The 26,764-nt window shown below is 39.2% G+C and overlaps 1 protein-coding gene and 1 long non-coding RNA gene across 2 annotated transcripts in view; both read left to right on the forward strand.

Annotated features, from left to right (window-relative positions):
• The first annotated feature begins 8,832 nt into the window (after positions 1–8,832).
• On the forward strand, positions 8,833–10,140 carry LOC116219867. The gene is made up of 2 exons (XR_004163332.1): positions 8,833–8,983; positions 9,956–10,140. It is a non-coding gene; the product is annotated as an uncharacterized LOC116219867 (long non-coding RNA).
• A 1,169-nt stretch (positions 10,141–11,309) lies between these two features.
• LOC116219866 (NACHT, LRR and PYD domains-containing protein 3-like) overlaps positions 11,310–26,764 on the forward strand; it is a 33,676-nt gene continuing 18,221 nt past the window's right edge. Inside the window, exons 1-4 of the mRNA XM_042703928.1 lie at positions 11,310–11,329; positions 11,417–11,553; positions 15,015–16,857; positions 22,492–22,662. Of these exons, the coding sequence (XP_042559862.1) occupies positions 11,310–11,329; positions 11,417–11,553; positions 15,015–16,857; positions 22,492–22,662 (2,171 nt within the window). The remainder of the gene's footprint in view (positions 11,330–11,416; positions 11,554–15,014; positions 16,858–22,491; positions 22,663–26,764) is intronic.

Genomic DNA, 26,764 nt, shown 5'->3' on the forward strand with positions numbered 1-26,764 from the left:
TTGCGGAAACCGCCTCAAACATTTCACTCATGCTCATTCATTTGCCGTTGTGTTGTGCAACCCCTGTGTTGTGGGCCTGTAATGGGATGTGCCAATTAGGGGTTGCCTCAGCTACCTGCTAAAAGTGTTAGTGTGGTAGTTATTGAGAGGCTTCTTTGGTGAGAAGGAGACTTTGTCTGTGCTCTTCTCAAGCATCCTCAGATGTGTGAGGCCTGTTATATTTGTGCTGCCTGTATTTAGGGACATCTGTCCCAAGCTATTGCAGTGACTGTGTATATTCATCTGTTTTGTAAATATATTTTTTTCCCCAAGTTATATTATCAGTCTCTTTGTTTCTTTTCTATCTCTTTGTTTTTTCTCATGGATACTCTGAACTTCCTTGTGGGTCAATAAATTGCAAGCCATTTAATTTAACTTTTCCTACAGTGTGTGTGTGTGTGTGTGTGTGTGTGTGTGTGTGTGGTGAAAATGAAGAAAAATAAGACAGAACCTCACAGCAGTGAAGAGTAGTGCTGTCAAACGATTAAAATATTTAATCGCGATTAATCACATTTATGTCATAGTTAACTCAAAATGAATCGCGATTAATCGCAAATTTGTATCTATTCTAAATGTCCCTTCGTTTATTTATTTTTTCCATCATTTTAGTTTTATTTGAATGCCCTTATCAACATGGAAAAGTTGATTGGCTTGCTTAATGCAAATGTTTTATTTTATTGAAAACCAATATTGCCAAACAGGGCGGTACAAAATAAAATTATAAAGTGCATATTTCAGGTAAACAAGGACTCAGCCTATAGTGCAGTTAAACCATGGCTTAATATTATCTTTTTTTCAAGTTTGCTAGGAACATAGCAGTCAGGCCTCTTATTTCAGAAACATTGAACCGTAACAGTTAGGTTACCAATAAAAGGTAAGCCTACTACTTCTTTGCTTTCAGCCAGCTGCCTGTTGACATTTTCAGACAACAGTGAAGCTCGCTTCTTTTGCACAACACAACTTTTAAAAGTAAACTTTCCATTCAGAAGCTTTTTATCATCCATTTCGCCGTATCGCGCTCACCATTCACTGAAACCGTAACGTTAGCCTACTACACAGTTTGCGAGGCCAAAAAGAATGTAAATCTAAAAAAAAAAAAATTGCGTTAATCTCACGATAAAAAAATGAACGGCGTTAAAGTGGGTTTGCGTTAACGCCGTTTATAACGCGTTAAACTGACAGCACTAGTGAAGAGTGTTGTTTTGAACACACTGAAGGGTCGAGTAAATCAGATGATGATCTGCACACTGGGCAATAAAAACATGCTGTATGAATGAATGAATGAATTTGTTCATTGATTCACCTGCCAACTTGAAACATATAAATGAGTTGGCCATGACATGCATTGACCAGTCACTAAGGTCATATTTCCATTCAGTGTACTGTACACCAGATGAGTGCACTGCAGTAATATAATAACTAAGGTTACATTTCTGTGTAAATAACACAGGAGACACAGGAGGGGAAAACAATCTGGAACTGAATGAGTTTACTACCTGACCATGGGCACAGAAAAAGAACACAACTCAAAGTAGTGAAACACCACCACACAACTGCCATCAACTCCCATGAGCACAGGGGGCTTAGTTCAGCCTGGAAGCACACACTAGCAAAAGACAGAGAGGGTCAGTGGTGACTCAACAAAAGCAAATAAATAATAATTACACTAGGGAACAAACACAAATCTACTAACAATATGGTGACAGCAAATGACAAACAAAACATACCAACGAAAAACCAGCAAAGAAAAATGACAACAAATGAAACATTACATTACATGTCAAATCCACCACCAAAGTAGGCCGTTAGTGTCACACTAGCCTAAAGGCACACATGCACCCAAAACACACACAAGCAGAAGCACGGGACAGGACAGTAGCGAAGGGTGAGAGTTTGCTGCCAAACCCAGTCGCTGTACAGCAGCGTGGCAAGCAGAGAAGGTGCTGCAACAGAGGAGAGAGAAGAGAAACAAGAAGCACAACAGCAGCAGCGCTGTGGGACGCCAGAGAGTGCAGAGCACAGTCACCTCAACATCACACTCAAGTCCCTATGAAATAAGCCAGTTAAAGGGGAACCTACTGAGCATCAAAGAAGTGAGTTAAAGGGGAACCTACTGAGCATCAAAGAAGTGAGTTAAAGGGGAACCTACTGAGCATCAAAGAAGTGAGTTAAAGGGGAACCTACTGAGCATCAAAGAAGTGAGTTAAAGGGCACCTACCGAGCTTCAGCTGACATGGAATGCAGAGCGACGTAAGGAGCAGCCACTACGTAGGCCATCGAGTCGCTAGAAGCAACACAAGAATAGTGTGACCAGCCTGCGTTAACGAGCAACAGGTGATCATGCATGGGGAGGAGAGGGGCTGAAAAAAACCCCGTGAGCAGTCCTTGATGGATACACGACGATCCGCGACACACAGGGAGGTTAAATGTGGAAATGGTACAGCAGTCTTAGACAGCTGAGACCAATGACGAGTCGTCTCCAAAGCAAGGTTATTATAGTTAACGAAAACTAACGAAAAAACGAAAACGAGGTGTGATTTTTCTTTTCGTTAACTGAAATAAAAATAAAAACGAGGCTTTATAAAAAAACGATAACTAACTGAAACTGTATTGTGTCTTTACAAAACTAACTAAAATAAAATAGAATTATAGAGAAAATGTCCTTAGTTTTCGTCTTTGTCAATGTATTTCATAGATGTCAATTGATTTCATACATAGCGTCTATCTTCCGCCGTACCACTTTTACTACACGCCCCTCACCTGGTATTATGGCGGCAAAAGTCGGGAGAAAGCGACAGAGTCCTATTTGGGATTACCTGGAACAGTAACGTGCGGTGAGGTTCGTGGCTGGTGAGGCACTGACTCTTTCAGAGTCAGATTTACAAATATATAAACCCAATACAGTAGCTTAAATCACCATTCAATTGGCAGCTTGCACATTGACTACTGGTTGTTTTTCATATCAGCATTCTAACATAGGTAAGGTGGCTACATACAGTTGGCAGCTGCTAGCTTGTGATGAACTCGTGTTAATATGTGTGATTATGTACAACTTTAGCTGCAATTTAAGTTTAATTTCTCAAAATCAGCTCACCAAAGTGATCACAACCACTTGTTTGATGTTAAATGGCTTTACATAGACATTAAACAATCCTAAGAGAACGGGAAATTAACGGAGCAAGGGCTTTCTCTGATATCAATGTAATGTTAGCGAATGAGGGGTGAGATACCCCCTGCTAATATTTAGTCTCCGCTGTACGTCCAAAACCAAATCTATTCTTGAGGTTCAAAATATTTTCAAAACATTTTGGCTTTGGATGTGAGAAGTCGATCGAGTTATCTTCTGTCCCGTCGTTTCAAGCATTCATTTTAGCTACGGCATTGGTCTCCCATTATTGATCAATTCACGTTTTGATTGAAAGTCCAGTTATGAGAAATGTTTTAGCTTAGCTATAGAATCTTCCATTTTCGTAGTCAATGTCAAATATAAGAAGAGTAACGGCAGAACAAGAATAAACCCGACCGGTAGGCTCTCGCATGCTCCCTTTATTGAAGCAGAGGTACTATTTGCCTCCTCTCCGTGCTTTTTCACTGCGGCTTTACGTCAGATCAGCGAAACTAAATAGGTTCTACGCATGCGCTCAACCTAGTTTGTGAGGGATTGCGCAATCTGAGATGAGGCACAGCTCGTCGCTGCCTCACCGTCTCGCTGTCTCCTGTCTGTTTGAACAGGACATGCGCAAATTCTGTTTTTATTACATATTATTTATTATAGCTTGTATCTTCTATTCATTTTGAGCATTTTGTTTTGACTGCCCCCCCCCCCCCCCCCCCCCCCCCCCCCCCCCCCTTGGTTTCTTGCATTCCGCAGTAAAGACTAAAACTAATACTGAAACTAATAAAAACTAAACTCAAACTAAGCATTTTCAAAAAATAGAAACTAAACTAAACTAGCAAACCCGCTTTAAAAACTAATTAAAACTAAACTGAAATTGAAAACAAAAAGTCAAAACGAAATAAAAATAAAAACTAGTGAAAAACGCAAAACTATAATAACCTTGCTCCAAAGGCACAGACAAGCGAGCAGGTGGAGCTGGAGTGGCGGCTGACAGGTACGCAGGGAGCCCCTCACAGACACACACAGAGAGTCAACGCCAAGATGCCCAGATGGCATCTCCCATTCATAGACTTGACAACCTAATGGGGTGCCAGGTATCCACTCAGAGAATAGGTGGGGTGAGAAAGAGCTAACAAGCACAGCTACAGTGCAAAATCAGTTCCTGCAGCTACAATATACCTCACACTTTTACCCCGACGATGGGCCAAATAGCCCCTACATTACCTACAGGACCGTAAGTCGTGCCTAACGGCCTGGACAAGACACGGGGAAGCTAGCAGACTGGTCAGTAGGCCAGACTCTACAAAGATTGGACCAGGAGCCTGCAACACAGAAGTACATTGGAGTAGTTTTCACAACTGTTTCTCAATAAAATCACATACAAATAAATGTATATTAAACACGAATGCATATGGAAGAAAAAGAAAGAAGGGAGGAAATACTTATTTAGTATTTGATTTTTCGTGTTACTGTATAGAGATGAGTGGGAAAGAAAGAGTTAAACATTCGTGACAAGATCATAGTTTTGCCCTCGATAGTATCAACACACCTTAAACTGCTATGACTGAACAAGTCCAGCCAGTTCTCTTCAAGCAGCGTCTGAGATTCAAGGAAATAGATTCCAGTAAAACAAACGAATGACACCTCAAACATACTCTTACTTCACGAAATACAACTGGAAGTGTCTGAGATTTGAGGAAATGGAGTCCACTAGACTAGAACAGACGGGTGAAATTTAAAACACACTGTAAGTACTTTTATCAAATTTGTGTATTACTGCCCATGTGTATATATTGAGTGTGTGTATTTTTATCCTTGGTTTTCGTGTTTACTTGAACTGAAAACAAAGAAAGTAATGGTTTGATGGGGCTACACCTTCACCTCTCTTTTATTTGGGGTGAAATCAGATTATAGAGCTTGAGGAAAACACATTTTGATATCTTGAATCAGGGGAGCTTGTGGCCAGATCAGGGGCTAAGTCAAGTTTTTGAAGGGAGATTGGCATTGGTAGGTTGGGGAGGTATATCTACCTAGAGATTAAGATTACATTTGTGACAAAAGAGAAAACATTTGTATTTACTTTTTTTTATACCTATATTGCCTTGTTTGTGTTTTGTTCCTGCCAATACTGTTTTCATGGTCATGTCAATAAAGCGAGTCTATTTGAACTTAATTGAACTGAGACAGAGTGAGAGAGAGAAACATGACAAACTTGGATATCAATTCACTGTAGGTTAATTATGGGTGTAAGGGCTATCTAGCTTGGGTTGCTATATAGTCACGTCAGTTAATGTTTTTTCTGGCATCCACCAACATTTGATATTTCGGTTCATACCCCATGAAGGCTACATACCCTCACTCAATGATTCACCTTGAGTTTTCTTCTTGAAATAGCAAAGAAGCTAGATTGCTAGCGTGTGTATGTCTGTTGTTTTTAACCCCTCCTATGGTGTGTGTGTCTGTTTTGTTCATCTCTTCCTGTGGTGTGTGTGAGTGTGTCTTATGTTCAGAACATTCTAGAAGTCTGAAAAGTGAAAGACAGAGACACTCAGTTTACTTCACTCTTTTTGTAGATGTATCTTTTTAATATCATATCATTATGTGTATTAGTTTAAATTGTGTCACAGTGTAAATTCACTAATGAACGCTGTGAGATTGTGGCCTGTGTTCGGCAGTCAGTAAACTCTCTAACAGACCTGGACCCGGGTCACAATGATACTGGAGATTCAGCTTCTCTCAAGTCTAGTCCCCACTGCAAATCACAGGCATTAAGGCTGGCATCACACCTCATCTTATTATACTGAAATTCCTGTTTGGGAAATGAATTACATATTCGCATATTCAGGATTTAACTCAAATCCTGAGAGCTCAATGCCTGCCTCCAGAGTGTGTACAGAATGCATATCTGTCTGGCAAGGCGAGTTTATTTCTATAGCACATTTCATACACAGAGGCAAATCAGTGTGCTTGTCATGAATAAACGCCAAAGGAACATCCAATGTAGATATAAAGATAAGTGGAGGGATACAAATATATTTAAAAGAGCACAATTACACAAACAGACAAAGTACATTATAAAGTAGTGCACATTTGATCAGTTAACAAAAAGTATCTGAGAATGGTTGGGGCTTCAATCTAGATTTGAAACTGGCTATAGTAAAGATGTGAAGAAAGAGTTAAATATTCATGAGTTGTTTTTGCCCTCAGCTAAATGAACACATATTTAACAGGTGTGACTGAACAAGTCAGGCAAGTTCTCTTCACAGAGCGCCTAAGCTTCAAGGAAATGCATTCCAGGACAAACTAAAATCTCAAAACACACTGTAAGTCATTTTACTAAATATGAATATGATTTACAAATGTGCAACATACATTTTATTTTGAGGAGAGTAATATATATATCTATGGTAATGCTATATTTGTATTTAATTGTCCACCAAAAACAACAAGGAAAGCACTGGCATGGTATCAACAGCCTTACCAAGGCTAATATCCATCTTTAAGTGCTTCATTTAAAAGGACACACTGATATTTTGATATCTTGTTCACTCAAACCTTTACTTGACATTGGTATGATGTAGGTGATTAATTGGTCTCTTTCTGTGACACATTTGGTCATTCTGCCACTTTGTGCTGATGAACTTTGTTTACCTCCTCCTATGGTGTGTGTGGGTTTGTTGTGTTTATCTCCTCCTATAGTGTGTGTGTGTCTGTTGTGTTTATCTCATCCTGTGTGTGAGTCTGTTGTGTTTATCTCCTCCTATGGTGTGTTTATTTGTGTTGTGAACAGAAGAGAAAGACAGAGAGGGGACTGGAGAGGGGGGTTGTTAGGGGCCACCCTGTATATCAATATTATTCAAATGTTAATTTAAATTCAGCATTTTTGTTGTGTCCTTCCATAAGATGAAAAAATTATGGACAGATCTGATTAATAGGTAATGTGTAATTTGTATACAGCATAGAATAGCCAACTAGATGACTTGTCCCACATTATGATCATAAATATGGCACACACACACACACACACACACACACACACACACACACACACACACACACAAACACACAAAAACACACATATCTATATAAACATGCACACACAATTTTGTTTATACTGCTGTCCAATACATACATCAATGTATTAATGGTCTTATTACACCTGTGTAAGGGACATACAGTGATTGTACTTGGATCGGTAGCATGAGTTAATCTTTCATAACAGGAAGAATATTTTCTATGACATATTCAGATTAGCTTCTTCTCAAGTCAAACTTGTCCAGGCAGTTAGGCAAGGGGGTGCCCAGAGTTATGGGCAATGGAATGCAGGAGTTTTCTTCAGCTGCACATTTGTCCTTTTCCTTTGTCCTAAAGTGACTCTCCCACTGCTGCTAGGATGAGTGTGTCTCAGGAGAGAGAGGAGGCTGGAGGTCACACTAACACACTCAGGGTCTAGTAGATTGATTAAAGACTGAAACTTGCACATATACGTATATATTTGTACTAACATCTTAACATCTTTCAATAAAAACACACACAAATAAATGTGCACACACATGCAAAATAAACACAACTGCATAGAAGAAAATAAAGAGGGGAATAAATACCAAATCAGTTTTATCTTCCTTGATTCTATTTAATTTGTCTGTACCGTGGAGAGAGATAAGTGGGGAGGAAAGAATTACATATTCACGAGATCAGTTGTTTTACAAACTGCAAACAAGTCCAGCCAGTTCTCTAAAGGGAGTGTCTGAACTTCAAGAAAATGGATTTAAGAAAAAACGAGCAAGTAAAACTAAAAACAAACTGTATGTTATTTTATTAAATAGAAGTTAATAATCTTTCCCTGAGCTGGGCATAACATGCAAAGCGAGGCTGAACTCTGAACACTGAAACATTTAAAGTAATTGCGTTGGAAACCAATACAACAGCGACACCTCCTGGCCGTTTTGCATTAATGTTCAATGTCACAAGAAGCAGACTATGAAACAACATCTTGTCAGTATAGCCTACTGAAGAAATGTTGATACCTAAGATATTGTTATACATTGCTGCATGTCTGAATAAGCTTATAAAACTGAAAAAATGAAAATTTTACCATGCAGGGTTAGGGTCTAGGCCGGGTTAACCCTAGATTATGCAAATGCTAATAGATTAATAAATTACCGGTATTCCCTGTGATTTTCCCTTTTTTCCCTTCCATAATGCGAAGGGTTTAATGCATGGGCTATTTCTCTATATATACAAGTGCATCCACTGTTTAGGTATTTGTGCTTTGTGAACTGTTTAAGTCTAATTCAGATATGGAAACTGAATATGAATTCACCAACAGATCTGCCCAAGTCAAAAAGCAGTCTATCTCTCTGTTGCCATGCCCAAGCTGGGCTGTGCAGAATAAGGTCATCATAGTCTGTCATGCCAAGCTTATTTTATGCCAGTGTAACTTTATGTGTCTATTATCAAGAGATAAACCAATCCAAGTATGGGGATACTTATCTGTTGCTCCGAGTATGAAGTCATATTTAGACTTTTTCAGTCTTTTGATCTATATGTTTTAATCGAGCCCTCTCATAAATTAACAAAATATATTTGTGGATTATACAGGGTTGTAATATCATTTCAGTTATTGAAATAATTTTGTATTCATTTTATTCTGCTGTTCTGGCTTAGTAAGACAACTGAAATGAATCAAGACGTAGAGGAGGCTGCAGGTCACAGTAAGACACTCAGACCAGAGTCTGCACTACACAGCTGTGTGACCATGAAGAATGACCAGGACATGGATGATCCTGTAAACATGAGCAGCACATCAACACAGACCAATGCAGGGTGAGTACAGAAAGCATGAATTCACTCACTCAAACACAAACCTGCTCAAAGACACACTCACCTACTCAACCATGGAAACACACACACACACACACACACACACACACACAGACACACACACACACACACACACACACACACAACCAGAAAAACACCAAAAAAACAAAACTATTTTGAGATAAAATGCAGTTATAACTAGCAGTGAAGAAGAATTTCCATCAAATAAACCTTTTACAATTACTGGCTGGGATTAGAGTGCACTTCAGCATCCAATACTCTCTCTGTCACATGCAAGTACCCATACCCAACAATCTTACTTAAACAATATAACAACTGCCCAAACATAGATTCTGTACCCAGAAGTAGTCTGCGAGCGCCTCAGCCACAACCACTGGCTCACTTTTTCAGTGACTGTCCTTGGAAACTAAAATCGAGCAGAAGTGTTGTGGTTGATTTAGCTACAAAGCCTCTAACACCTATCTCCACTGGTGTTGTGTGTGCTTGCCAACCTCGCTCCTTCACATCTGCAGTTATGCATACATTAACCTCATCCTTTCAAATACTTCCTGAATCGCATATTCAAAGGGCATCTTTAACTCAATAAAGTATAAAAAGCTGATAGTAAGCATATTTGGCTTGGTAGCTGGCCGTGGGTCTGAGATGCCTATAGCAAGCGATCCGCTGACATGACTTCCGCTGACATTTTATTGCACAAAAAAAAAATCCATTCAATCTATTTCTTCTTATTTACTTATGTTATAATATGTTGTAGGAAAGGAAAAATATTGGACTGTGAGTTCTTACCTGGTATTCCCATTCCTACCATACACACACACACACACACACAAAAACACACACTGTTATGAAAGAGGATTCTTAAGATGAGTTAAAAAAGAAGAAGGCTGACGCTTCTTAACTCACAGAGAAATGAGTCTATGTTGATTGGTTTCTTGTGTCTCCTTGTGTTTGTAGACGACACACACACAGACCTCCATCTCCAGCGCCCAGCTGTGTGTCTATGAAGAGTGACCGGTCCAGGCATCAGCCTCTTAACTTCAGCAGTCAACCAGTTCCATCAAGTCTAAAGTGAGTAGATTTCATATAAGTTATTCAGAAATGTCAGTGTTGACACATGCAATTCTACAGACAAACACACACATACACACACACTGTTATGAAAGACGATTGGTAAGATAAGATAAAAAAAGCTTCCCATACGTAACAAGGCAAAGGTATAACCTCAATTCCATAATGGAAAACATGTAGAGGTGTATCTGTTATAGAGATGGTGTGTGTGTGTGTGCGTGCGCACGTGTGTGTGTGAGTGTGTGTGTTTGAGTGTGAGTGTGTGAGAGAGAGAGATTCATTCTGATATTGCAGATATTGTTATATAACATTAAGCCTGAACACATTAATTAATTCCACAGATAAACTAGTCTATGTTGACTGGTTTCTTGTGTCTCCTTGTGTTTGACACACACACAGACCTCCATCTCCAGCGCCCAGCAGTGTGTCTATGAAAAGTGACCGGTCCAGGCATCAGCCTCTTAACTTCAACAGTCAACCAGTTCCATCAAGTCTAAAGTTAGTAGATTTCATATAAGTTATTCAGAAATGTCAGTGTTTTCACATGCAATTCAAGATTCAAACCTCTCCTTCATGTAAGAATATATATATATACAGATACATTGTATAGATTATATAGATAGATACATATATATATCCTACTACTTTAGGTTTGAGAAGACTGCATGGTTATTTATCTCTTTCACTCTCTCTCTCTCACACACACACACACACACATCAATGCTATTTGTTGTGGCAAGACCAAATACCTTTTGGCTAATACTATTTTTCTGTAAAGAACTAACAAAAAAGACGGGGGAATTTGGTCATCATTTGATCATCAATACACACCGTTACTGGTCTCCCTTGATGAACGCAACCATTTCTGACTCTTTCTAGAAGTGGTCTGATTCACTACAGGAGATTCCTCTTTTCCTCTGATGTCACATCCACATCGGTGATGATTTTGATAGACTTGAAGTGTAACTATATTCACATTGAGTCAGCTGATCACTACTCTTGTCTTGTTGTCCCAGCTCATCTGAATTTGTATGTACCTAAGGCAAGCCATGGAGATAGACATTCCAAAGAAAGTCTTCAGTTCTTCAGGGGTGGGGTTCCGTGACTGTCCTGGTGCCTGGAGGTCACACTAATTGGTGTAAACTGACATATTATGAAACAATTCACTGTCTATGTATTTATCAAAGTAGTGAAATGTATCCCAGTCAGCTCTTATGTTGGCATCCTTGTGAGGGTAATAATGAATTTCCTCCACAATGGGTAAAAATCTAAATTTCTAAATCAGTCATATATTAAGTCTGCTTCATGTTATGTCTCTGCAGTGAATTGAGTGCTGATCTGACCCAGGATCAGTCCAGGTGTGGAGTGTGTGAGAGGGTACCGAGGGACCCAGTCATCACCACCTGTGGACACAGTTTCTGCAGGCAGTGCATCAGCAGCTACTGGGAGCAGCCTGGACCGCCAGGACACCAAACCTGTCCCCAGTGTGGAAAGACATGCAGAACTCAACCTCCTCTACAGCCTCTTCTGGATGAACACACAGACATGGTAGAATGCAGCAGACACCTGCACACTGAACACACACCAGACAGAAGGAGCAAACTAGGTGAGGGTTTCCAGATGTTTATACTTTTATGAGATCTGGTAAAGGAGTAGCTTAAAAGACAGGGGACGGGAACCTTTTCAGCTGGCAGAGCCATACAGAAATAGTGATATATGTATATATAATTGTTATTATAGTTGTGGCCTCCATTATGAGTGTAAACCTCAAGACGATTATCCACACATGCCCCGTCTCAGTAGCTGATAAGACAGGGGTCGGGAACCTTTTCACACACACACCCACACACACACATACACACACACACACACACACATTTATTTAGAATCAGTGGTGTGGTGAGAGCGTAGCACTCCCCACCTCCAGTATGAGCAAAGTGTGTGAAGATACATCAGTCACACTGACAGAGGACAGTCGTCGCTATAGGTTACCAAAAGACTTTCACTGATAATGAAGAACACATTAATGTGCTTTTATACACAGAAATTACATTCCATGTGAACATGAGTGTTTGAATAATGTTTGGTTAAAAGAGATGTAGATCGGCCTATACTAAGATTTGTGCTGAGGTGAGATTGTTTTTAGACTGGGAGAAATAGTTCAATCTAAATGGTCTCAAACACACTTCAGTGTGTGCACACAAATTGCATGAGTGCTCACTACACCCCTGATAAGAATGGAGATTGAAGTATGTAGGTCACTTATTACTCATGACAAGTCACTTCAATTAAATAAACTAAATTATAGTAAAATTAATATATTTTATGTAGCTTCGATACATTTGTCAAAAATGACCAGGCCTTTAAAATGAATGTTCAAGACTTGTGGTTCCATCAATTATGGCAAGTCGTCCAGGTCCTGAAGCAGCAAAGCAGCCCCAGACTATCACACTACCACCACAGTGTTTGACTGTTGGTATGATGTTCTTATTGTGGAATGCTGTGTTAGCCTTACGTCAGATGTAACAGGATCCATGTCTTCCAAAACGTTCCACTTTTGACTCACTAGTCCATAGAATCTCATCCAAAAGGTATTGGGGGTGATTAAGCTGTTTTATGGAAAATGTGGGTACCACATTACAATAAGGCTCCCCTTATAAAGGTTTATAAATGGTTTATAATTAGGTTATTGATTAGGTTGTAAACACTTTATAGGTCATTAATAAGCCATTATAAACTAATTATAACACAGTTTTACATCGATGAGGGCTCACTATTTGGCAAGATCCCCATCTTGGCAACCCACTGTCTATCCCTTAACTGGCTATACTAGCCCATTCTGTACCAGACCCGTCGAGATTACCCCCGCAGCCCCCGCGTGGCCCCCACCCCCCACCCCCCTTTTTTCAATTTGAATTACATGGGATACACACTATGGTCTTATTGTCTTGTCTGTGTTTCCAGAGTTGATATAGAAATAAAGAAAAATATATTTATTTGTGCTTTCTTTGTTAGCTAGGTTAGTGACATGACGGCCTAGGTCAGAAGGTCACAGACCGGTGCGCAAATAGGGAGCTTGAGTTTTGATATCTTGCCTATATGGTGGGGGGGGGGATCTTTTATTCTGCGGGGGGGGGGGGCTCATGTGTTTCCGTTACGGTACTGGTTACTACCCCACTCCTTTTGAACGTGTTCTCCCTATGTGTATGTGATTTGTGTATGTTGTGTCTGGATGTCCTAAAATTTCCCCCGGGATTAATAAAGTATCCATCCATCCATCCATCCATCCATCCAAGATCAAGTTACTGTTTACTACTCATTAATCTTACTAATGAGTTACTAACGTTTATAACTGGCAAAAGGGAGCCTTATTGTAAAGTGTGAAACATATCACCATATATTAATGAGTTACTAACATTTATAACTGGCAAAAGGGAGCCTTATTGTAAAGTGTGAAACACATCATCATATATTAATGAGTTACTAACATTTATAACTGGCAAAAGGGAGCCTTATTGTAAAGTGTGTAACACATCACCATTCATAAATGAGTAACTAACATTCACATTTACCTAATATAAGTTTTTCACATGGAATGGAAAGTTAAATGCAACAGATACAAGCAAAAATAATTCATTCACACGTGTTGAAAATCAACACTCAAAATAATGAAACTGTTGAATACAAGTGATACTTATATTTAGACATAAAAGCTTTACGCAGACATCAATAAAACACTTGGAAAGAAATAATGAGATTCAGACTGGAAAGGCTTTTCGTATATCCTTGAACAACCGTCCAAATGGCCCATCAGGGTGACCAGAGCCAAAAAGTCAATCAATTTATCTGGATCACGGTGTTCTGTGTGGGTCTGTTTGCTGGGCAAGAAATGGCCACGCCCTGAAGTTCTGATGCTTTGTTCCAGCGAAGTGGAGCTCCGTACACTGTTCACATTAACATACAACGAGACAGTCTGCAACATGCAGTCGTCAAACACACTGGATATTAGCCTGTTAGCAGAGGGAAAACGTGTGCTAGAAACCTTATGGCATAAGACAAAACAAGATAAATGCATTAAATATCACATCATATGTATCACATGTTGCAGTTCACAATCTTTTAGTATATACACTGTTATGTCATCATTATACCATATCTTTGAGGGTTTATCATTTGTAAATATATGTTTAGTTTCTTTGACAAGCATACCTGTCTTCAGATCAGCAACTTCAGACTGAAGACTAAAAGGAGAGATGCCAACTAAACCAAGTTTAATAAAGGGGCAATACAAGTTCACCAAAGTATCAATGGTTAATTGGTTGATTTAGTAACTAAGGGGGCAATTACTATTTTACATAGGGCCAGGTGGGGTTGGATTTTTTCCTTCAATAAATTACTTTAAAAAACTGTATTTTGTGTTTACTTGGGTAATCTTTGTCTAATATTAAAATTAGTTATATGATCTGAAACATTTAAGTGTGACAAATATGCAAAAATAGACGAAATTGGGAAGGGGACAAATACTTTTTCACTGCAATGTACATAGATTTAAACGTTGACTTTATTCTGTTTGTCATTCAGTGGGAGAATTCGTAAAAAAATATTATAATTTAGCCAACGAAATATTTTGAGTCACTACAACGTTTTACTAAAACTTAGGTTTTAAATTAGGGTACTGTTAGTCATGTAGGACCACAAATAACGTTGTAAATACTCATATGGCTGTTGGTAGGAGAAAGATTCCCCATCCCTGCTCTAGATTATCAGAATAAAATTACCATTTTAATGTGTAAGGAGCAACAGTAGTGAAAATCAACGGGATATTTGTGTCTGGAATGTCAATGATACATTTTGATAAAGCAAGCACAAATGAAAACCAATATTGTGATTTATCATACACATGATACTAATAGGTTTTTTGTTTATTTTTGTTCATGATAAACAGCTGGTGATGTCCTGAGGAGAGTTATAGAGAAGCATAAAGCCAGTCTGAAGAGGAAGTTTGAGAACATATCTGAAGGCATCATCAAACCAGGAGCTGAGACACCCCTCAGTAAGATCTACACAGAGCTCTACATCACAGAGGGAGAGAGTGAAGGGGTGAATAAGGAACATGAGGTGTTGCAGGTAGAGTCAGCATCCAGAGCACAAACCACAGAAGACACACCAATCAACTGCAATGACATCTTCAAGCCTTTACCTGGACAGGAGAAGCACATCAGAACCGTGATGACCAACGGTATTGCTGGCATTGGAAAAACAGTCTCAGTGCAGAAGTTCATTCTTGATTGGATAGATGGGGTAGCCAATCAGAATGTAGACTTTATATTTCCCCATCCTTTTCGTGAGCTGAATTTAGTCAGGGGTGATCAGTATAGTCTTCACAAGCTCCTGCTTGACTTTCATCCTGAGCTGAAGGAGCTGAAGGATGGTGAAGAATACAAAGACTGTCAGGTTGTGTTCATCTTTGATGGTTTGGATGAGAGTCGATTACCTCTGAATTTCCAACAGAACATGATATCTGATTTAAAACAAACATCATCAGTGGATGTTCTGATGACAAGCCTCATTCAGGGAAGTCTGCTTCACTCTGCACACATCTGGATAACCTCACGACCAGCAGCAGTCAGTCAAATTCCTGCTCAGTGCATCGATCAGGTGACAGAAGTACGAGGGTTCAATGACCCACAGAAGGAAGAGTACTTCAGGAAGAGAATCAGTGATGACAGTCAGGCCAACAGAATCATCTCACACATTAAGGCATCCAGGAGTCTCCACATCATGTGCTACATTCCAGTCTTCTGTTGGATTGCAGCCACTGTACTTCAGCAGATGCTGGACAACAATCAAGACATTCCCAAAACTCTGACTGAGATGTTCATACACTTCTTGCTCGTCCACACCAGAAGGAAGGATCAGAAGTATCAGAGTGGAACTGAGAAAGATCAAGAGAAACTTCTAAAATCTCAGAAAGAGATTTTACTGAAGCTTGGAGAACTGGCTTTCAAGAATCTAGAGAATGGCAATCTGATGTTTAATGAGGAAGACCTGAAAGATTGTGGCATTGATGTCAGTGAAGCCTCAGTGTACTCTGGCATGTGCACTGAAATCTTCAAGGAAGAATCTGTGTTTCACCAGAGGAAGGTCTACTGCTTTGTGCATCTAAGCATCCAGGAGTTTCTGGCAGCTGTGTTTGTGTTTCACTCTTATGTGACTAAGAACCTTGAGGCACTGAAATCCCTCGTCAGTGAAGAACGTAGAGTTGATCCCAGTCAATCTTTTATATCATCTCTTCAATCGGCGGTGGGCTTACAATCTCAAGATCATCTACATGTGCTACTTAAGAGTGCAGTGGATGAGGCTTTGAAGAGCAGGAATGGACACCTGGATCTTTTCCTTCGATTCCTTATGGGCATCTCTCTGGAGAGAAATCAGAGACTTTTGAAAGGTCTACTGAACCACAAACATAGCAGCTCAAAAAGTGTCAAGGAAACATGTCAATACATTAAGAAGCTTAACAGGGAAGATCTCTCTCCTGAACGATGCATCAATCTTTTCCATTGCTTATTTGAAATGAATGATCATTCCATGCACAAAGAAATACAAAAATATCTGGAGTCACCAAAGAACATCAAACAGAAATTGTCTCCTGCTCACTGTTCAGCACTGGCCCACATGCTTCTGATGTCTGGGGAGGTGCTGGATGAGTTTGAACTGAAGAAATACAACACATCAGTTGAGGGACGCAGGAGACTGCTCCCTGCTGTGAGATGCTACAGAAAGGCACGGTGAGTTTCTGATGGAGATGGATAAACATATTTTTTCATTGTTATTATTGACAATATGTGATCTTTTGTTGATAAGATTATGTCCATTCCACTATGTGATTGTGCATGACTGATTAATAGTTTTGATGTCACTGATACCTACTGCTGACGTACAATATGAAACATCTAAAGATACCAGCAGATGCATAAATGTGTCAGGGTCATGAGATGATAATAGTCCATTTTCACTGCAGCATTTTGGTTGATAACTTGGCATAAAATTACACTTGACATTATCACATCACTTACATTTAAGTGTGACCTTTAGCAATTAAGTCTGCCCTTTGATAACAGTACAGTCAAAGATTTCACACATAGAGTGGTTACTGGTCTGGACTGATATGTGGTTTTCTTGGATTGATCTACTAATCTATTGATGTCCAATTGATTCAGTGAGGCTTACTTTAGGCTCCGTGCTCACGACCCCAGGTCTTCCTTGACTTTCTTGTCTGGCTTCGTGCCATGTGTTTAAGTTCCGCACCCTCAAGCTTATTAGCCAGAGTTAGACTGTTGTTTGTTTGTTTGATCTTAAGTTTGTGTCCTTAGTTATAGTCTGTTAGTTTGTTTAGTATCCCCTGTTATTTTTATAGTTTATAGTCCCTGTTTGAGATCTCAGTTTTGTTCGTAACCCTCAATTAGTCTTTTCCGGTGTTAAACACTGTGTATCTTGGTTTCGTTTAATTTTGCCTGTTAAGTTATCAGTTACTGTAGTGACATTCCTGAGTTCGGTCTTGTTATCCTAGTTCTTTGTAGTATCTTGTTTTCGTGCTCCAGAGTGTGACACTGTAGAGTTTGATTCAGTCTCTGTCAGTGGCGGTTCTAGAAAAATTTTACTAGGGGGGCCAAGGTTTAACCAGAGGGGCACATAAAAATTAAAGATTTTTGTAACCAATAGTAGCAAGGTAGTCATATATAATAATATATAGTAATAATATAATAATTATAATAATAATATTATAATAGTATTGTTTTCTGTTTATAGTTTCTTCAAATTTAGACTTTTTAAATGTAGTATTTTCTAATTCTAGTGGTTGGTTAGCTGGCGAACACAGTCATGACAACACAGTCATGACATAGTCATACAAAATTGCCCCACCAGAAATTTCAGGCTAAAACCGCCACTGCTATTCATACTAAAATCTAAGTATGTGCTTTTTTATGTGATGTCTCCTTTAGGATTTGTTTTTGGCCTTGATACAATCGTGAACAATTACTGTGTCTTATCAAATCTAAACTCTCCTGAGCAAGCTAGCGAGCTGTAGCTGATAGCACATCTAAATGAGACGGAAGGGCAGCGATATTTGGAAGGCATTGATTATTGGCTGCGATCCATAATTTATTAAACTTCAACTTTATTTTGTCCCTTAAAGTCTGCAAAGCGTCTGCCCCAACTTTCTTTTCCCGACATTTACATTTATCTTGTACATAACATAATCCATCCCCATACACCGGAGATTTCAAGAGTACAAATGCATATCAATATGCAGTTGCAGGATGGGTGAACGACACCAAGATATGGCATCTGGAGACAAAAAATATGTATGTGATCACAGGTCATGTAAGTAATTCAAACAGCGATTATCAAGCGTGTTATTTTAGTGGTGGTTAAGAGTGTCAATATGGGCTGACGAGTTGTAGCTAAAGCCTTTAGTAACGGGCAAAACAGCTTGCTAGCTATTAGCACTCTAGCTTGCTCAGGAGAGTTTAGCTTTAATAAGACACAGTAATTATTCACGATTGCATCAACGTGCTATAGTTCACTTAACAGGTCAGTCATTCCCTAAATCTTTTGGAATAGAACGAAATTGTATATTTGGGTTTCTTTGGTGACATCCAACAGCACAACATATTCCGGGTATTTGAACTTTCTGTGGGTTGTGACCGACGCACAGCTAGACTACTGTGTCCATCTTGGACACAAATATGGCGTCGCTTAGACACACGTCACATGGTATCCATGAATAGTAGTTGCTGAGCTCTCATTCACATTCACCGACGAGCACCACACCTGGCAGACTACAGTGTTTGGGTGCGCCGCTTTAATTTACCCGTGTAGAACGTCGCGTCGCATTAGTTCCGCTTTTGGCACTCGGGTGTAAAAATCATAATAAATTCAGCATTTTTTTATTTGGTCAGCACGGGGTGGCTACAGGGGCACGGCCACCCCAGGCCTCTGTGTAGAACCGCCACTGGTCTTGTCTTCAAATCTGTCGTCAGACTTCTGAGTGTTTCCCATTTGTCTGTTAGTCCGCCCTGTTTGTGTTGATTCCCCTATTGCCCCGGCTGTACTCATTAATAAAATGTGCTCAACCCAAAACCTTAATCTGAGTTCTGATGTCTCATGACACCTCTAGAGGAATGTGACTTTTGTGTGTTACTCCTTTTTACAGGCTGCCGTGGACATTAATATGAGGAAACTGTGGAAATATAGGGGTAGACCCTGTTTGTGTATTAGTATGCCATTACTGTCATGAAAATGTAGCAGTGCATTCAGAAATCTAAGGGGAAACTCTATTTCCTCTAACCTTTAATTATATTGATTTCTCAGGACACCTTCTAAAAGGCATTGCTTATTTATCATTTCAGAGTAATATTTTGAATTTTGTTATGCTGTTTTGCAGACTTGCTGAATGCACACTCACAGATAAGTCCTGTGGAATTGTGGCTACTGTTCTACAGTCACCAAACTCCCTGACAGAACTAGACCTGTGGAACAATGACCTGGGCAATTCTGGAGTTCAGCTTCTCTCCAACGGACTGTCTAGTCCCCACTGCAAACTGCAGGCATTAAGGTTGGTGTTATACATGTCCTTATTGTCATGCATTTCCTGATTATTCATGTAGCCCTTAACTATGATTTATATTGTTCTATAAGCGTAGTGATAACCAGACTTCGCTAATGTTGCAGACTATAACAGTATATAATTTTGTCTGCTTCCCTTCACATAGGATTCTAATTCAATTTCCACCTGTTGATTTTGTGTCTCTCATCCCTCTTAGAGTTTCCACAGTTTTTTTTTCCATTCCTCCAACACCTCAAATAGAGGATGATGGATATATGGGAAATCATGGATTTTAAATTCAGATGAAATTATATTTCAAAAACATTACAAAAATGTTAGGAAAAATATATAAAAAATGAACTCATTATTAAGTACTACAGTTAAGCATGACAACATGACAACAGTGGAGTAACTGTTTAACATCACAGTTTCTTGTAAATGTACCAGTGAACATCTTACACTGCCTACATCACTGTACTGGGGTGTGAAATAAAATGTTCTATAGAGTGGTCAAATCCATGCCACATGAATAACTAATCCTTCTAACTGACGCCAGACATTTTTTTTTCAAATTCAGTAAATTGTTCCTCAATGTCCGTTAGCGGCCTGTTTCTTGTGAGCGCTTAAAATATGCACCTGTGTTTGTGAGCAGTCCCGACTCAGTAAATGTGAAACAAACATAGTGGATCTGGCCGAACCAGGCACTTTTACAGCCAATCAACACATTGCTTCAGGAGCATGGAAGGGAGGTGTGTAATATGATCGGAAGTTTATCTAAATTATCAACAGGATTTAAGCAGAATGTTGGACCCTTATTTTAATTCCCACTGCAGAAAGGGTATGAATGGGTTTATTAGGGCCGTCAGCCAATAAGAATGTTGTTATTAATCAGAAGTTAATGTAAAAATAGCACTAGCTCTTGATAGGTGTTTGGTTTCTATTAGTGCTGTCAAACGATTCAAATATTTAATCGCGATTAATCAAATTTATGTCATAGTTTACTCAAATTTAATCGCGATTAATCGCAAATTTGTATTTATTCTAAATGTCCCTTCGTTTATTTATTTTTTCCATCTTTTTATTTTTATTTTAATGCCCTTATCAACATGGAACAGTGGATTGGCTTGCGTTATGCAAATGTTTTATTTGATTGAAAACCAACATTGCCAAACAGGGCGGTACAAAATAAAATTATAAAGTGCACATTTCAGGTAAACAAGGGCTCAGCCTGTAGTGCAGTTAAACCATGGCTTAATATTTAATTTGTTTCAAGTTTGCTGGGAACATAGCAGTCAGGCCTCTTATTTCAGAAACAATGAACCGTAACAGTAAGGTTACCAATAAAAGGTAAGCCTACTACTTCTTTGCTTTCAGCCAGCTGCCTGTTGACATTTTCAGACAACAGTGAAGCTCGCTTCTTTTGCACAACACAACTTTTAAAAGTAAACTTTCCATTCAGAAGCTTTTTATCATCCATTTCGCCGTATCGCGCTGACCATTCACTCAAACCGTAACGTTAGCCTACTACACAGTTTGCGAGGCCAAAAATAATGTAAATCTAAAAAAAAAAAAGAAAAAGCCTTAATCTCGCGATAAAAAAATTAACGCCGTTAAAATGGGTTTGCGTTAACGCCGTTAATAACGCGTTAAACTGACAGCACTAGTTTCTATTGATTTTATCTCACCTGATCTACAAAGAGAACTGTCTCTCAGTGAGGCCTATTGTAAAAAAGTATGTAGGTGTAAATATCTGGTGAAGTGTATCTATGTGGTGAATAGTGTTATGCCATGGTAACTATCAGCGAAGAAAACATAGGGCTTCTTGCATTTATATATATATTTGTATGCGTTTGTGTGTGTGTGTGTGTGTGTGTGTGAGAAGAAGGGATATATCTGAATACGTTATTGAGGAAATGAAAAATAATGCGTTTGAAACAACTATTATTTGCTGTATGTAGCCATTAGCCATAATGGAATTCTGGAATAGAATGGAATGGGATTCTGACTTAAGTTGTTCATGGTTGAATGCCAAACTTTTTTTGTTGTTTCTTTATGATTCTATGTTCACCAGTTAGAAGGCGGTGGGGGGGATCAAAGAGAGAGATGAAAAGAGCAGTATGAGATATATGATTCATAATTAGTTATATGCCAATATGAATTGAAGTTGATGTTTTGAAAGCACAACATTTGCATTGACAATGAATATTAGCATAGAACATACAATATTTGCTCGATTCTACATAACTTCAGTTATCAACCACGCCCTTTTATCGGAATGATAGATAATGTTGTTGGTTAAACAGATACAGATAATGATGTCTCTGTTTACCACTAGTGTGTAGGTATAGTGTGCACATGAATGAACTATGTATGCTAGGCGTTGAAGCTCTTCATGGAAAAGTATATGTAATGAATGTCATGTTACATTTTGAAGTTCATTTTTAAAACCTAAGGAATTTAGTGGAGAAAAACTAAAGTAGTGTACACATTAATGAATTAACTAAGAACTGTAGACAATGACGGTTGTGTGTGTTATTTCTTTTGACTGGCTGCTGTGGACATTAATATGAGGCAACTGTAAGGACTGTGGCAATATAGGGGTAGACCCTGTTTGTGTTTTAGTATGACATTACTGTCATGTAAAATGTAGCAGTGAATTTAGATATCTAAGGAAAACTCCCAATCCCCACTTCAACTGGAATATTTTTCCTCTAACCTTTCATTATATTGATTTCTCAAGACACATTCAGAAAGGCATCGCTTATTTATCATTTAAGAGTAATATTTTGTCTTTTGTTATGCTGTTTTGCAGACTTGCTGAATGCACACTCACAGATAAGTCCTGTGGAATTGTGGCTACTGTTCTACAGTCACCAAACTCCCTGACAGAGCTGGACCTGTGGAACAATGACCTGGGAGATTCTGGAGTTCAGCTTCTCTCCAACGGACTGTCTAGTCCCCACTGCAAACTGCAGACATTAAGGTTGGTGTTATACATGTCCTTATTGTCATGCATTTCCTGATTATTCATGTAGCCCTTAACTCTTCAAGCCCCAAGGTGCCCCGTGGGGAACTTTTTGGTTTTTTTATAAATATAATTAAAAATCTCCGCGAGTTTTTGTCCTACAAACATAAAACCAACACCCTGAGAAACCCTGAATCTTCTAGTTTTCAAATATATGCAGTTTGGAACAAATAAATAAATGAGCACTTTGTAAAGAGAATGGAGCTAAAGCCTTGCATATTTCTCTCTCTGAGTGTGAAAGCAACCGGTGATGGCCCTCCCATTAGCAAATTAGGGCTATTCATATGATAAGATCATGGTAAATCGCCGATCGCTATAGGGTAATGACGAAGCAGGAAAACGTGAGAAAACGCCCCGTTTTTCCGTATAAACAAGGCAGCATGTAAGATTGTTTACATACGGACTGAGGAGATACACCATGGCGAAACGGATCTCTGCTACCGAAGCTCTGCGCCAAATCCAGGAGGACCTGGTCAGTGAGGAGGAAACCACGTCCTCGGATGAAAGTGGTGACGATATGGAAGATGAACACATGCACTTTGAGCTTCGTCTTGACCCCGCTGAGGATATTCGTGTTGAGTAAGTTGTATTCGTTTGACTAGCTCTTGTAAAGAATGCTGTTGATTAACTTATAGGAGTAAAACGCATGTCATTATGCTCTGAGTTGAATGGAATATTTTAGTGTGCTACTGTTTGCATAGCGATTCAATAACTTTATGCCGCTAAAACTATTGTATAGTAGAATACATATTTAATTCTCAGAGTTGCGTTACTGATATTAGGCTACACATATCAACGATTGTTGTCGTTAGTCGTTAGTGTTATTATGTGTTATTAGTGCTATACTGTTTGCATAGCGATTCAATAACTTTATGCCGCTAAAACTATTGTGTAGTAGAATACATATTTAATTCTCAGAGTTGCGTTACTGATATTAGGCTACACATATCAACGATTGTTGTCGTTAGTCGTTAGTGTTATTATGTGTTATTAGTGCTATACTGTTTGCATAGCGATTCAATAACTTTATGCCGCTAAAACTATTGTATAGTAGAATACATATTTAATTCTCAGAGTTGCGTTAATGATATTAGGCTACACATATCAACGATTGTTGTCGTTAGTCGTTAGTGTTATTATGACGCTTATGGTAGGTGTGAATCGAAACTAGGCAGGTGTTAGTGATCGAAACTGGTGTAATTACAGAGCTAAAATCATATGTGTTACAATGCCTGAACATAAAATGAAAGAGCAACTGTTAATTTTAATTTACTCTATTACAGAAACTTGGAGAACATTGCACCTACACCGCCAAGGAAAAGAGCACGGTGTCAGCCTAAACCAGATCTGTTGTCATGGAAGTCAGAGGGTGACAATGATGCCACGCCGTCAACACTGAGGTTTTTTCCTGCAAGGGAGCCTGGTGTGCAGCTGAATGCAGCAGACAACCACACTCCTCTGGACCTCTTCAAACTCTTCTTTTCAGAGGATGCTGTGAAAACCCTCTGCCAGAACACTAACAAGCAAGCTGCTAGGAACATAGCCAGAGGTGCAAAGTACAGATGGGTGGATGTTGGAGTGGATGAATTCTACCGATACATTGGACTGGTATTCTACATGTGCATGATCAAGCTGGATCATATATCTGACTACTGGAGGAGAAACACCATCTTCTCCATCCCTTTCGTGGCAGAGGTGATGGCAAGAAACAGATACCAAACAATATCATGGAATGTGCACATGAGTGACCCAAGCGAGGACAGGGTGAATGATGCCAAGAGGGGAACCTCAGCACATGACAAACTGTTCAGACTCAAACCCCTCATGTACACCATACAGAATGCCTGCAAGGCATTCTATCATCCCCGCAGGGCCATTGCGGTGGATGAGCGTATGGTGGCTTCTAAAGGACATACTATGAGGCAGTACATGAAGGACAAACCAACCAAGTGGGGGTTCAAGTTGTTTGTGCTTGCAGACTCCAGCAATGGGTACACTTTGGGCTTTTCTATATACACTGGAAAGAACCACTTCTCCACAGGACAAGGCCTCTCTTATAACTCTGTCATGTCACTGATTGACAGAGCTTATTTGGGGTCTGGATACCACGTGTACATGGACAATTTTTACACAAGCCCAAAGCTTTTCAATGACTTGTATGCTGATAAGTTTGGTGCTTGTGGGACATACAGAGACTTCCGAAAGGAGTGCCCACGCACCGCAGTCAATGCACTGAGCAAGAAGTCCCCTAGGGGAACGTTCCGCTGGATCAGGGATGGCTATCTTGTGTTTGTGAAATGGATGGATTCACGAGAGGTGTCTGTCTGTTCCACCATCCATCCAGCCCACACTGGGGATACAGCCAAGAGAAGGGTGAAATCCAAACAGGGTGTCTGGTCCTCACAATCCTTTCCATGCCCCACACCTGTTGTAGAGTACAACAAGTTCATGGGAGGTGTGGATTTATCAGACCAGTTAATCCAGTACTACACCACACAGCACAGAACTGTGAAGTGGTACAGGAAACTCTTTCTTCACTTCCTGGACATTGCTGCCACAAATGCCTACCTTCTGCACAGAGAACTCATGCAGAACATGCAGAAGGACAGCATGACCCACAAGACTTTCCTTGAGGAGCTCACTGCTCAGCTGTGTTCTGTGACAGTGAAAACAGAAAAGACTCCTGTAAAAATGTTAGCAATGTTCCCATTCACAAGCCATTTTGTGGGCCTCGTGCTTACCGCAAGGTATGTGTATATTGCAAGACTCAGGGAAAGAAGGTCAAAACCCCGTGGATGTGCAAAGTATGCGATGTCTACCTTTGCGTTCTCCCTGAGAGAAATTGTTATGATGCTTGGCATCCATAGGCCATATTTTTGTACCCTGCACCCATTTCATAACATTGCACAATGCACATTGCACATTCACTTTTGCACTCCTGCCCTGCTTTTTGCATTTTACCTCTGACATACTTCTTATATACATTTTTTTATATATATTGTATCCTATATACTGTGTTTTATCTGAAGTACTTCTCTCATGTGTGTTTTTATGTTATGTGTAGTACTTATAGTGGCCTTTTTCATACTATACTTTTTTATACTATTTTTTATACTTTTTTCTACTCATTATTTAATATGCACCTACTTTTATGCACCTAATTAAATGCACCTACTTCTATGCACCTGGCTTGTTTGCACTTTCTTGTATGCACTTTCAAAACTGATGGTTGTGGGGGAGAGAGCTACAATGACATTCCAGGGCCATTGACAGCTGGACCATTGACAGGTGGGCCATAATGGGGAGGGGCACTAACAGGGCGGTTCACACCTCTCTCATCAATATGCATTGTAGTCAAGGTGAAGAAAAGTGTCACTTCTTAATTTACTTATAATTACTATTCAAACCACACACATTTTCTGAATGCTAAACTCACCTTTGTGGAGAAAACACCTACGTTTACAAGGTTCAGAGTAAAAAAGAAAACTTCCAAAATATTTACAATGTGTTTTTGTACTGAGTCTGAACCACCTCTAAAACTAGATTTAATTTTAGTGTCTTTAGATTCAATTTTAATAAAAAACTTTTTTTACTACATTCCTTTTACTCTCATTTGACTATTGCTGGGGTGTTCTAGAATATAATATTAAATGACACTTTTGCCTCATGGTTTTTAGTTAGGTGAAATATACAAAAGTATCAGGCATGGCAGATTACCTAACAGAGTAAAAAAACAGCCTTGGTGCTGGAAGTGTTAACTATGATTTATATTGTTCTATAAGCGTAGTGATAACCAGACTTCGCTAATGTTGCAGACTATAACAGTATATGTTTTTGTCTGCTTCCCTTCACATAGGATTCTAATTCAATTTCCACCTGTTGATTTTGTGTCTCTCATCCCGCTTAGAGTTTCCACAGTTTTTTTTCCATTCCTCCAACACCTCAAATAGAGGATGATGGATATATGGGAAATCATGGATTTTAAATTCAGATAAAATTATATTTCAAAAATATTACAAAAATGTGGGAAAAATGTATAAAAAATGAACTCATTATTAAG

The sequence above is a fragment of the Clupea harengus genome, chromosome 26, assembly GCF_900700415.2.
Source record: "Clupea harengus chromosome 26, Ch_v2.0.2, whole genome shotgun sequence".
NCBI classification, from domain to species: domain Eukaryota; kingdom Metazoa; phylum Chordata; class Actinopteri; order Clupeiformes; family Clupeidae; genus Clupea; species Clupea harengus.